The 13830-nt window shown below is 41.4% G+C and overlaps 1 protein-coding gene across 1 annotated transcript; it reads right to left on the bottom strand.

Moving 5' to 3' along the window:
* Positions 1-2706: 2706 nt before the first annotated feature.
* Positions 2707-13487, bottom strand: avpr1aa (arginine vasopressin receptor 1Aa). The gene is made up of 2 exons (XM_067999371.1): positions 12377-13487; positions 2707-6361 (listed from the first exon to the last, which is right to left on the bottom strand). Exons 1-2 carry the CDS (start codon positions 13329-13331, stop codon positions 6069-6071), a joined length of 1248 nt encoding a protein of 415 aa, XP_067855472.1. The 5' UTR covers positions 13332-13487; the 3' UTR covers positions 2707-6068.
* Positions 13488-13830: the final 343 nt, after the last annotated feature.

The following is a 13830-nucleotide window of genomic DNA, read 5'->3' as shown; positions in this document are numbered from 1 at the left end:
ATCCAGGCAAGTGGAGAGTATTCCATCACACTCCTGACTTGTGCCTTGTTGATGGTGGAAAGGCTTTGGGGAGTCAGGAGGTGAGTCACTCGCCGCAGAATACCCAGCCTCTGACCTGCTCTCGTAGCCACAGTATTTATATGGCTGGTCCAGTTAAGTTTCTGGTCAATGGTGACCCCCAGGATGTTGATGGTGGGGGATTCGGCGATGGTAATGCCGTTGAATATCAAGGGGAGGTGGTTAGACTCTCTCTTGTTGGAGATGGTCATTGCCTGGCACTTATCTGGCGCGAATGTTACTTGCCACTTATCAGCCCAAGCCTGGATGTTGTCCAGGTCTTGCTGCATGCGGGCTCGGACTGCTTCATTATCTGAGGGGTTGCGAATGGAACTGAACACTGTGCAGTCTTCAGCGAACATCCCCATTTCTGACCTTATGATGGATGGAAGTTCATTGATGAAGCAGCTGAAGATGGTTGGGCCTAGGACACTGCCCTGAGGAACTCCTGCAGCAATGCCCTGGGGCTGAGATGCTTGGCCTCCAACAACCACTACCATCTTCCTTTGTGCTAGGTATGACTCCAGCCACTGGAGAGTTTTCCCCCTGATTCCCATTGACTTCAATTTTACTAGGGCTCCTTGGTGCCACACTCGGTCAAATGCTGCCTTGATGTCAAGGGCAGTCACTCTCACCTCACCTCTGGGATTCAGCTCTTTTGTCCATGTTTGGACCAAGGCTGTAATGAGGTCTGGAGCCGAGTGGTCCTGGCGGAACCCAAACTGAGCATCGGTGAGCAGGTTATTGGTGAGTAAGTGCCGCTTGATAGCACTGTCGACGACACCTTCCATCACTTTGCTGATGATTGAGAGTAGACTGATGGGGCGGTAATTGGCCGGATTAGATTTGTCCTGCTTTTTGTGGACAGGACATACCTGGACAATTTTCCACATTGTCGGGTGGATGCCAGTGTTGTAGCTGCACTGGAAGAAGTTCAATGTAAATCTTTATCTGATCCTTAAGAAACTGGGCATTGATCTGCAGAGATGAAATATTCATACTTTCTTCTTAGTTTTTTTTTGAAGCAACAGTTATTTTGTGTCTTCTCCCTCCTTCACTGTAGGTCCTACTGAATTGTGCACTATTCATTATGAGAGAGATTGGCAGCCATTTTAGGAACACAGGAACATGAGTAGGCCATTCAGCCCCTCAAGCCTGTTCAGGCATTCAATTAGATTGTGGCTGATCTGTATCTTAACTCCATCTTACTGTCTGGTCTCTGCTTATAATGTCCTCATTATTATAATTTTTTGATGGAAACAATTTACAGACCATCATATAAAGCTTTGCAAAAATGCATTGGTTACATACTAAATATAGATTATAGATAAAAATCAGAAAAATATATAGTCATGACCTTTCAGTTCACCTAATAAATTACTTTAAATTCTGATTTCTTTAAGGTGAAGTTGCATTTCATCAGAGGAGAATTTTCTTGTTAAAATGCTATTACATTTTTTGCATTCTAAGCTGTAGGGTGGATATATATTTCAAATGTGTTAAATTACTGATCTCCAAATAAGTAATGTAACACTGTGATGATACATTTCATGCCTATTCCTAAGTACATTTGGCCGTGCAACCAATGACATAATACAAATAAAACAAGGAAGATAAAAACAATTTCACATTTATCAATGAGTGGCCATCGAGTTGATTACAGCACCTGATCCATCTAACATGACTCAGCCAGGCCATGCAAGTAGGATTTTTATTTTATACTACGGTTGTTGATTAATAGATGCATTTAAGGGGAAGCTAGATAATCACATGAGGGAGAATGGAATAGAAGGATATGTTGGTAGGGTGAGATGAAGAGGGGTGGGAGGAGGCTCGTCTGGAGCATAAACATCGGCATGGACCTATTGGGCCGAATGTTGTAATGTTACAGCAAAGAAACAGACCATTCATAAGAGTGATTGTTTTGAAATGGTTACTAGTATTTATATTTATATAACTAGTAGTTATTGGAGTCTGATTAGAAGTTGGGACCTTTCAAATGAAGAGGATCTTTTAATGCCTTTATCACTTTTGGATTCACAGTATCATAGTATGTTACAGCACAGGAGGCCATTCGGCCCATTGTGTCTGCGCCGGCTCTTTGAGCGAGTTATCCAATTCGTCCCACTCCCCTGCTCTTTCCCCATAGCCCTGCAAATTTTTCCCCTTCAAATATTTATCCAATTCCCTTTTGAAAGTTATTACTGAATCTGCTTCCACCACCCTTTCAGGCGGTGCATTCCAGATCATAACAACTCGCTGATTTAAAAAAAAATGTTTCTTCATGTCGCCTCTGGTTCTTTTGCCAATCACCTTAAATCTGTATCCTCTGGTTACCGACCCCACTGCCTCTGGAAACAGTTTCTCCTTATTTACTCTATCAAAACTGTTCATGATTTTGAAAACCTCTGTCAAATCTCCTCTTAACCTTCTCTGCTATAAGGAGAACAATCCCAGCTTCTCCAGTCTCTCCACGTAACTGAAGTCCCTCATCCCTGGTACTATTCTACTAAGTGTCTTCTGCCCCGTCTCAGTGAATCAGAGCAACAGACAGCACACAGACGCTACCATTTTATATGCAAGTTGCTTTATTATTTTGACCCCTGATGCTGAGCCAGTTGCACCCCCACCACTTTGGTCACTTTCCAGGTTGGTTTAGAAGCCAAGCTGACTGCACTATGCATTTTACCAACAGGGAGCCAAGTTTAGACACTTTTGGAATGCTTTATATGGTTACCTGTCCTCATTAAGTTTCCCATTTTTCCACAAAACACATATAAAGCATGCAATGAATCGTTGACTTCACATCATACTAGTTTTTAACAAATGAGCTAAATGAGCCCTGAAGATCATTAATCACAGGCTTTTCAAGCTATCAAGTTGGCTACTTTCATGGTCTGTACAAACTCTGTTAACATGTTCTATGATTTCCAACAATTTTTATGCTTTAGTATAATGTGTGTAATTAAGAGCAGTTCATGTCAAGTATCCAGTAGTACTGCACCAACTCTGATAGGTAAAACCAAATCTATTTTTCATTCAAGATCATTAAACATCAGTTAAAGCACCAGGAAAAAGACTGCAAGATCAATTGTCCTCAAACTGGAACTTTATTTACAATATCCAGATAGCTAAGGACAGCTCAAAGAATGGACTACAAAATTATTACATAACAGTATAGGGGTTGGGGGGGAGGGGGTGGTGGGGGCAAATAGAAGGAATCTGGACAAACAAATACTTTAATGGGGTACATACTTCACAGATTTACATCTTAGCATAGAACATAATTGTTAAATGTATTTCATTCAAGAACGTTAGATCACCATTGTACTTCCTTCCTGCTGTATTTATATAGCTTCTAAGGGCTATGTGAAGGTGGACTACAACTCATTGGTAATCTTCAAGAAGCTAAGGTCCAATTATTTATTGAACTGCTCATACAAGTGTTTGTTTGTTTATATTTTCCTAAGTTATTTTAAAAATGTTTGCTTCCTTTTCTCTCTCAAATGTCTGTCCCGCATATCTCGACCAGGTGAGAGGACAGATGACCTGTTCCCAAGACTCCAGTAACGTTGTTCTGAATTACCTAAGAGGAGGTGCCCAGAACGATTCATCTACTTCCACGGCCTCTTTATGGTAAAATAATACCTCTAGTCTCCATCTGGCATCTCACCATTAGGACATCTGAGATCTCTGGTGAAACAGCATCCTACGACGATGGAACAGTACCTTGGTATCCTAGTCAACTGGGCCACAATGCCACTACTCCATTACGTAGGTGTATTTTTCTCTCATCTGCCATTACTCCCAGCATAAACCTTTGAGTGGGACTGCGTGCTTATACTAGTCAGTCTCATTGGATCACTCTCTTACCTGGTGACTAAGCCACATCATCTCGCTCCTATTTTTTCCCTTATGAATTAGTCTTTTTGAACTTGTCATTTTCTATGTCTGTCAGCTGGCTTCTCTCAGTCCATTCCTAAGCTTTCTCCCTCATCAATTACCTTTTCCTTTTATAGCAATGCTTTTGAAGTAGACACATTGCCCCTCTTCTCTATGTTAATCTTAAATTTACTGATTTTTCTTTTCTTTTGATCTCTGCGAGTGGATCATTCTCATAGGAACATAGGAATATAGGAACAGGAGTAGGCCATTCAGCCCCTCGTGCCCGCTCCGTCATTTGATAAGATCATGGCTGATCTGTGATCTAACTCCATATACCTGCCTTTGGCTCATATCCCTTAATACCTTTGGTTGACAAAAACCTATCTATCTCACATTTAAATTTAGCAATTGAGCTAGTATCAATTGCCGTTTGCGGAAGAGAGTTCCAAACTTCTACCACCCTTTGTGTGTAGAAATGTTTTCTAATCTCACTCCTGAAAGGTCTGGCTCTAATTTTTAGACTGTGCCCCCTACTCCTAGAATCCCCAACCAGCGGAAATAGTTTCTCTCTATCCACCCTATCTGTTCCCCTTAATATCTTATAAACTTCGATTAGTTCACCCCTTAACCTTCTCCTACTGGATGTTTATATCTTCCTTTCTTTGAGTTTATTTTTATAGACTATCTTTCATTTGTTGCCATCTGCCTCTATCCCTGCTATTTTACAACAGCTCCTCTATAGTGCACAGAAGGCTACACAAAATTAAGCGGATGTGCGGAGACTTTGTTGACCAGTCTAAGCCGCATAACAGGATGCTGGCAATGTCGACTGCTGCCATAATAGCCGTAGAGGCCATGCTCCAGATCATACTTAGGAGGGAACCAGTTCTTGTTGAAGCCACTAACTGGTTGTCCACTAGCTACATCAAATTGGTAATAACCTTGAAATCCATAGAGACTTATAGCTACCCAGAAATAAAGCGTCTCCATGGGTAAATGAACTGTGCCATCTGATGCTAAGCCAGAATGTGTGTGGTTTCGATCTCCAGTGTCTGTGCTGAGTTAGCTGATCATAGCTGGGGTAGCATTAAAGGCTAACAACTGATCTCAGCACCCTGGGTTAGGGAGGGGAGGAATAAAATCAATCGGGTTTGCCCATCCTGACTGTTATCCAGTGACTCGATATCCAGTGATCCCTGATGGAAAGTATGTGTTTGGGAATGTTGGATATGGGACTGGGTATTAGGCACTTCATGAGAGAATAGCCTGCTGACACTCACTGTCCAGGTTCACACTTGAAGAGTGTCACTTGGGGCAAGGTGCTGGACAGCTGCCATTGCTGGTGAGTATCTTCATGGGTGGTGGGGGTGGGGGAGGTTGGGGGAGGACTGGAAAAAAGTTTTTAGAGGGCAAGTGTGGTGTACTTCCTTAGCCATTCATAGTATTGCAAAATAATCTGATAGTTAAATTAAAGATTTGATCATTTGGATCAAATATATTTCTCCTAAGTGCTTTTTCTAACCTTCTCGTTTATTGCCACTTAACCAGAAAAATATTGAACTATATTGACCGCAATATTTCAACAGTTGGACTCTGCGGATGTTTAGGAATAGCTACATTTCAAAGTCTCAAATGTTCCTTTAGATTCATCAACTCTGTCGTTCATTGAATGAAATATGATTCAGTGCTATACAAGATTCACCATTTAGCAGACAAATGTATAATTATCTATTATCCATTTAAAAGGTGGCATATTTACTGAATGTTTTCATTCATTGATAGTACACCTATGATCAACAGCTTTTGACCTTTCCTGTACATAACAGCCACAAAACTAACTATTCTATTCCTACTAAAAAAAAATGTCAACAAAACATAAATTTGACATTTTTGGGGTGTACGAGGGTTAATGCCTCCCTGTATCTAGTCATACTTAAGGCTTTGTCCCTCCCAGCAAATTACTACCTGCCACTTGGATTACTAAAGTTCTCTGAATGTAAGGGTAAGCTTTGGATAAACTGATCTTTGATCACTATCTCAATGGCAGTGCATTTAAACAAAATATTAACAATTTTAATGGTGGTGGTGCGGGGAGAGTGGTGAAACCAGGCAACAATCATTTGGCCTCAAGTCTCTATTGGCATAGACTGGAATGATTGGGGGGATGTGTCATTGTCCTTCCAGTTGTATGAGCTGAATGTCGGGCTCCTGTGGCTGACCTTAGTCAGCAGGGTGTGTCGCTTGATGCTGGTTTCTGAATCCTCCTTGTTCAGCTTCTGGGTGATTTTATGGCAACAGGGGAAAAAATGGGCAATATCGCTCAGAAGGTGGCCACTGAAGAACATGTAGATCCATGGATTGCAGCAGCTGTTGAGACTTGCGAGCAGTATAGTGAGGGTAAACGCCGTGTCTGTAGAATCTGAAAGCACAGGCGCAAAGGTTATTGATCTTTGGTTGGATATCACTCATTAACAGTCGGAAGAGATGGACACTGTCTAAATTATCCACCTGTCATTGTATCTGTTACTGGGACTTACGTCTACTATAATAGCTCACTGACATGGATTAAACTAAGCAACATCAAATTATCCCCATAGCCCTGCAAATTTATCCTTTTCAATTATATATCCAATTCCCTTTTGAAAATTACTATATATCTGCTTCCACCTCCCTTTCAGGCGGTGCGTAAATATATATATATATATATATATATATATATAAATTTTAAAAATGGAAAAGCAGATGAAGCATTATAAATATCACCACATTGTGATAGTTGCTGTACATAAAACTAATTTTAGGTTTTATGTCAAACTTGTTTTAGAAGCAAATAGAAAAAATTGTTAAAGTTTATTAGGAAAGAATAATGGCAATTTTACGATTTAAAATTTAATAGTTGTCATAAATCTTTCCTTATAAAATTGAGTGAATGCAAACTTCTTTCCTACTTACACTGAGCAGACATGGATTTTTAATATTATCCAAAACAAACATCAATACAATCGGCTGAGATTTTAATGCAGGTTGGAAAAAGTTCAACGTTCCCATTCCAAACGGAGGGGAAAAAGGGACCAATGGCCTACATTCTACGAACGAACTGATACTGTTGTTGGATCAGTTCCTATTATTTCAAAATGCAATTGTTTGTGATACTGGGTCTGAACTTGTTGCAGATAGAATTAATGCTTGGATTTTAAGAATATAAGAACATAAGAAATAGGAGCAGAAGTAGGCCATATGGCCGCTTGAGCCTGCTCTGTCATTCAATAAGATCATGGCTGATCATCTACTTCAATTCCTTCCCTATCCCCATATCCCTTGATTCCCTTAGTGTCCAAAAATCTATCGATCTTAGCCTTGAATACACTCAACCACAGAGCATCCACAGCCCTCTGGGGTAGAGAATTCCAAAGATTCACAACCCTCTGAGTGAAGAAATTCCTCCTCATTTCAGTCTTAAATGGCCAACCCCTTATCCTGAGACTATGACCCCTAGTTCTAGACTCTCCCACCAGGGGAAACAGCCTCTCGGTTTCTACCCTGTCAAGCCCTCTCAGAATTTTATATGTTTCAATGAGATCACCTCTTGTTCTTCTAAACTCAAGAGAATATGCAAACACAATGCACAAAATGAACAAACAGAAATTAATCTGAATCAGATTATTGGTAAAAGTGGATCAACACATTCGCACCCCATTAAAAACATGCTAAGATGTTGCATGCTAAAACTTATGCTTACAATGATTATTGGCGGTGACAACTGTAGTCTTTTGAGTAAAGTGACCTCACTGGAAATGTGAAGTAAATCCTGAATGTGTAGCTCATCTGTAAGTTCTAGCATTAGTTTTAGGAAAATGAGGCTGGGTAGGTGGAAGGAGTACCATTAGGAGAGCATTTTGGTGGTAGTGATCATATTTCAGTTAGTTTTAGCATAGTTATGGAAAAGGACAAAGATAGAACAGGAGTTAAAGTTCTCAATTGGGGAAAGGCCAATTTTACTAAGATAAGAAGTGATTTAGCAAAAGTGGACTGGAAACAGTTATTTGAAGGTAAATCAATGTCAGAATAGTGGGAGACATTCAAGGGGAAGATTCAAGGGATACAGAGTAAACCTATTCCCACAAAGAAAAAGGGTGGGGCTGCCAAATCTAGAGCCCCCTGGATGTCAAGGAGCATACAGGGTACGATAAGGCAGAAAAAGGAAGCTTATGTCAGACAGCGAGAACTCAATGCTACAGAAAGCCTAGAGGAGTATAGAAAGTGAAAGCATGAAATTAAAAAGGGAATTAGGAAAGCAAAGAGGGCATGAAAAAATATTGGCAATTAAGTCAGGGAAAACCCAAAGATGTTCTATAAATACATTAAGCGCAAGAGGATAACTAACGAAAGAGTAGGGCCTATTAGAGGGCCTATTAGTAGGGCCTATTACCAAAAAGGTAACCTATGTGTGGAGGTGAAAGATGTTAGTATGGTTCTTAATGAATACTTTGCGTCTGTCTTCACAAAAGAGAGGGATGATGCAAACATTGTAGTTTAAGGAGGAGGAGTGTGAAATATTGGATGGGATAAATTTAGTGAGAGAGGAACTATTAAGGGGATTAGCATCTTTGACAGTAGATAAAATCACCAGGACCGGATGAAATGTATCCCAGGCTGTTGAGAGCAAGGGAGGAAATAGCAGAGGCTCTGACCATCATTTTCCAACCCTCACTGGATACAGGCGTGGTGCCGGAGGATTGGAGGACTGCTAACGTTATGCCATTGTTTAAAAAGGGAGCGAGGGATAGCCCGAGTAATTACAGGCCAGTCCGTCTAACCTCAGTGGTGGGCAAATTATTGGAATCAATTCTGAGGGTCAGGATAAACCATCACTTAGAAAGGCACGGAGTAATCAAGAACAGTCAGCACGGATTGTTAAGGGAAGGTCGTGTCTGACTAACTTGATTGAATTTTTTGAGGAGGTAACAATGAGGGTAATGCATTTGATGTAGTGCATGTCCACAGATCCCTGAAGGTAGCAGGACAGATAGATAAAGTGGTTAATAAGGCGTATGGATTACTTTTCTTTATTAGCTGAGGCACAGAATGTAAGAGCAGGGAGGTTATGCTGGAATGGTATAAAACACTGGTTAGGCCACAGCTTGAGTACTGTGTACAGTTCTGGTCACCACATTACAGGAAGGATGTAATTGCACTAGAGAGGATACAGAGGAGACTTACGAGGATGTTGCCAGGACTGGAGAATTTTAGCTATGAGGAAAGATTGGATAGGCTGGGGTTATTCTCTTTGGAACAGAGGAGGCTGAGGGGTGATTTAATTGAGGTGTATAACATTTTGAGGGGCCTAGAGTGGAAAGGAAGGACCTGTTTTCCTTCGCAGAGAGGTCAATAACCAGGGGGCATAGATTTAAAGTGATTGGTAGAAGGATTAGAGGGGAGCTGAGGAAAAATGTTTTCACGCAGAGGGTGGTGGGGGTCTGGAACTCACTGCCTGAAAGGGTGGTAGAGGCAGAAACCCTCAACTCATTTAAAAAGTACCTGGATGCACACCTGAAGTGCAGTGACCTACAAGGCTACGGACCAAGTGCTGGAAAGTGGGATTAGGCTGGGTGGCTCATTTTTGGCCTGCGCGGACACGATGGGCCGAATGGCCTCCTTCTGTGCCATAAATTTTCCATGATTCTATGATAAGGGCCATTTCAGTACTGTGGCTGGGACGGAAATCTGATTGGAAGGATTCAAACATGGAGTTGCGGGAAAGATGGATACGGATTTGGGAGGCGACAACACATTAAAGGACATTGGAGAAAGGGAGTTTGGAGATGGGGCAATAGTTTACAAGGACAGAAGGGTCAAGGGTGGGTTTTTTGAGGAGGGTTGTGATGACGGCAGATTACTACCCATTGATAACGTGATATCCCTCACTCTTCCTTTCTCTTTTGCTGCTGCCGTTAATACATTTACGAACATAAATGTGCCGTACATTTTTTACGATTCTTATCTTACCAACAGTGACATCCATAAATCTACAGTATTATATAGGGGAAGTGTGTACTAATCCTTTGTTTCCCTGCTGAAGGCAACTAACACAGCCGACTGACAACTTTGTTATTCCAGAACAATGTGATCCTCTACAGCAAGGAAATATATAGTTGTTGCATGCCCCGTATCCCAGCCTCTGATTCTTAATTACTTTTATCATTCTCAACAGTTGAACTACTTTTTCTTCCATCCCAGCATAGTCACGCTGGGCTGAACAGCCTGCTTCTATGCTGCAAACCTCTAGGTTCTATCCCACTGAGACCAGGTAAACAACAGAACATTTTCATTTGCACCTGTTCTATCTATTAATTCTTTGAGTTCTTTTTCACTGGTGCTTGTTTTAACACTCTTAGCATGTAATTTTCCTCTTGGTCCCACAACCTCCTGACTCAAGAGGTGACAGGTAATTCTGGCATCACTTCCTTTGCACATCCTTTAAGAATATGGTCTAAAAACTACACTTTCTGATTCGTAAGGCACATACTGTTTTTATTTTTGTTAAATTCTCAGAATAAATGGTTTATCAAGTTTCACTAGATCTTCTTTAATTTCTTGTGTCTGCAACAAGCTCAGTATAGTCCGCACACATAGGCTGATCTCTGGTCAGCTTGCACCCACTTGATTTTTCTCTACCCAAATTTACTGATCTTGAGTATCTTACTAAAGTGTCTACTGGTACCAGCAAGATCCATCAATTCTGTTAATTAATAGAAGTAATAATATGTTGCAATTGCAAGTATTGGCAGTCCACAAAAAGCACCATTTAACGAGGACTTTTTCACAAAGGTAGGTTAAAATTACCCCCTCTCAGGATGCCCTTTATTATCTTGCTCACAACTGGCATCAAGTTCACGGGTTTATAGTTCCTTGGGTTGTCTAGCTGGCCCTTTTTTATAACTTGTTACCATATTTGCCTCTCTCCTGCCTCTTGCTGCAATTTCCATATTCAGCGATTATCTTAAAAGATTCATCAGGATGTGACTGATTTCATCTGCCACCTTCTGGAATACTCGATTATTCACGCACACACACACACACACAGTAGTAGAAATCCAGAATTCTCTGCCCCAAAAGACCCGCTGGGAAAAATGGAGATTTCAAGACTGAGATAATTAGATTTATTTTTAGGTCGGGGTATCAAGGGATATGGAGCTACGGTGGGTAAATGGAGTTGAGGTACAGATCAGCCATCTTCGAATAGAGCAGGCTGGAGGGGCTGAATGGCCTGTTCCTGTGTTCCAGGTTTCACCAATTATCTGTGATCATCTATAATAAACATATTTGCATATCACCAGATTATTTACACATATAAAATGATCGTTCTGATGGTCAGTTATACTGCAGATTCAGTCTTGATACAGTACAACTGTGATTTCAAGCCACTAGTTTGAGGGGAGGGTGCTTCAGATTTTGGCAGGGGGTGTGAGACTCCATAGAAAAGGAAGTCTCACGTTCACACGGACGGCAGTATAACCGCAACTGGTGTGAACTATCTTTTCAAAAGTTTAAAAAAATAAGGTACAAAATGATCCCAGATATTCTTAATATTAATAAAGAACCAACAGGACATACGTCTCTTTACTGATATTCGCCAGCACCCTGTGCATGCATTTAATTACACAGGCATCGAGTTCTGCTTTTCTTAAGTGCAATACAGAGCGGTGTGAAGCCACTCCCATGTAGCCAGCTTGCACTGCTCTAAAGCAGGTACCAGCATTAAGCAGTACCTGCAGTATAAAGGGTCCAATATGTGCATTGATCCTTTATCCTCCTGTTATTGGGAATTCTTTATTCTCACTGGGAAAAAAAACTAGTTATAAAATAAATCAATAGGAACAAAGCATTCCTCTCCGGCTTACTTTTAAGGATGTTGGGAATGTTCAGTTTAAGTAATTGTAAACAATTTTACAACACCAAGTTATAGTCCAGCAATTTTATTTTAAATTCACAAGCTTTCGGAGATTTTCTCCTTCCTCAGGCAAATGTTTAAGTAACAAATGTTTAAGTAACAAATCTTATCATTATTAATGCTAATTAATGACTACACTGAAGTGGAACTTAAGTACAGGACTTTAAATCTAATTATCGGCTAATAGTTTCACAAGATAATTTTCATTTAAACCGGAAATAATGGCCAATTTCTATAAAGCGAAAGAAGTCTTGACTTAAGTTGTACTTTAAAATGCTGAGCAGCAAACCGTAACAACATTCTGCTCGATGTATTGTCAATTGTGCTAGCAAGTCAATCGTCACATCGGTTGTATAGTTGCGGTCACTTTGCCCGATGCAAGTAGGAAACATTTAACCTGTCCCGTTTAGAAAAAAAATGTCACTTTTATATTTCAACGCAGAATGGGAAAATCGTCTCTTTAAGTGTCTAGCATGCACCTACCATCCTTCGGAGCTTTCTGGTCCCAGGCTGACCACATCTGCACAGTGAAGAAAGGAGCCCAGCACACAATATAAGCAAGAACAATCACCAAAGTCATTTTCACTGTTCGGATCTTAGCTTTGGAGATCGTTTTCACGTTATTGACACCAGAGGTGATCAGGCCGTTCTTAAATGAGGTCTCACACGTCCTGGTCTTGTATTTGATATTCTTGAAGATATTGTAGCAGATGCAGGCGTAACACATCACCGTGGTGAGGACAGGGATGACAAAGACGCTAACGGCAATCCAGGTGATGTACGCCTTAATGCCCCAGGGCAAGATGAAGTTTGCCCAACAGTCGTAGACCCCAGACCCCTTCTCGATCTCCCTCAGTGAGAAGATGAAGGACTGCGGGGTGCTGAGGATGAAACTGCCCACCCAGGTACTGATGATCATCAGATAGGAGCGCTTGGTGGGCTGCTGGAGGGTTTTCAGAGGGTGGCAGATGGCGATGTAGCGGTCTACGGACATCATGACCATCATGTAAGTAGATGCGAACATGCCGAAAACTTGGAGATGTTTGACGATCCGGCAGAGGAAATCGGGGCCGTTAAACCTATAGGTGATGTCCCAGATGAACTGGGGCAGGACCTGAAACACGGCGACGACCAGGTCGGCCACGCTCAGATGCTTGATGAAGAGATGCATCCTAGACATCTTCTTCTTGGTCTTGTACAAAGCCAACAGCACGGCCAGGTTCCCAATAACAGCCACGAGGAAGATGACGCCCAGCACCGAAATCTCGGTTTTGGCCAAGCTTTCGTTTCTCCCGAAAGGGTCAGTGTCGTTGGCAGATGAAGGAGAACTTCGATTCTGGGTGGGACTTTGCGACGCCGAGACTGAGAAAGAATGATTGGATTCAGTCAAGTTCGAGGCGGTGAGGTCCCTTTCTGAGCTCGGAGATACCCGCATCATGGGACCTCGGTTGGATGTTGCAACCGGACAGAGCGGCTAAGTTGCTCCTTGGGGAACGGGCTGGATGTGCTGGACCGTGGGCGGCACGGAGAACGGTCTCTTGGACAATCTGCTGGATTCCGTGACCAGTGAGCCACATCTGCTCATCTCTTCAAGAAGAATTCCACTCATGGGGACGTTAGCAATCAATCAGATTGCATCACCATGGAACACCCACTTTATCAAAAGAATTTTTTTTTGAAAAAAAAAACGAATGTAGTTGCTTCTTAAGATGATCGTTTTGTGCCGGAGAGCTTTAAAGAATATGTTTAATATTTCTCTTGGAGAAATCTCATGTAATTTTTTTTAAAGCAAGGAACTAATAGTATTCAGGCGATTAAATCATTTGTGTGCTTTTTTAAAAACAAATACAGCAATATTTTAAACAATTCTGAGCTTAGCTCCAGATGACCCGCCGATACAGACAATATTTTTTTAATGTAGTAAATGATGTCCATAG

The sequence above is a fragment of the Heptranchias perlo genome, chromosome 18 (genome assembly GCF_035084215.1).
Source record: "Heptranchias perlo isolate sHepPer1 chromosome 18, sHepPer1.hap1, whole genome shotgun sequence".
In the NCBI taxonomy this organism is placed as follows: Eukaryota; Metazoa; Chordata; class Chondrichthyes; order Hexanchiformes; family Hexanchidae; genus Heptranchias; species Heptranchias perlo.
The sequence above is the reverse complement of the archived record's forward strand: the minus strand, read 5'-3'. Positions and strand labels throughout refer to the sequence as shown.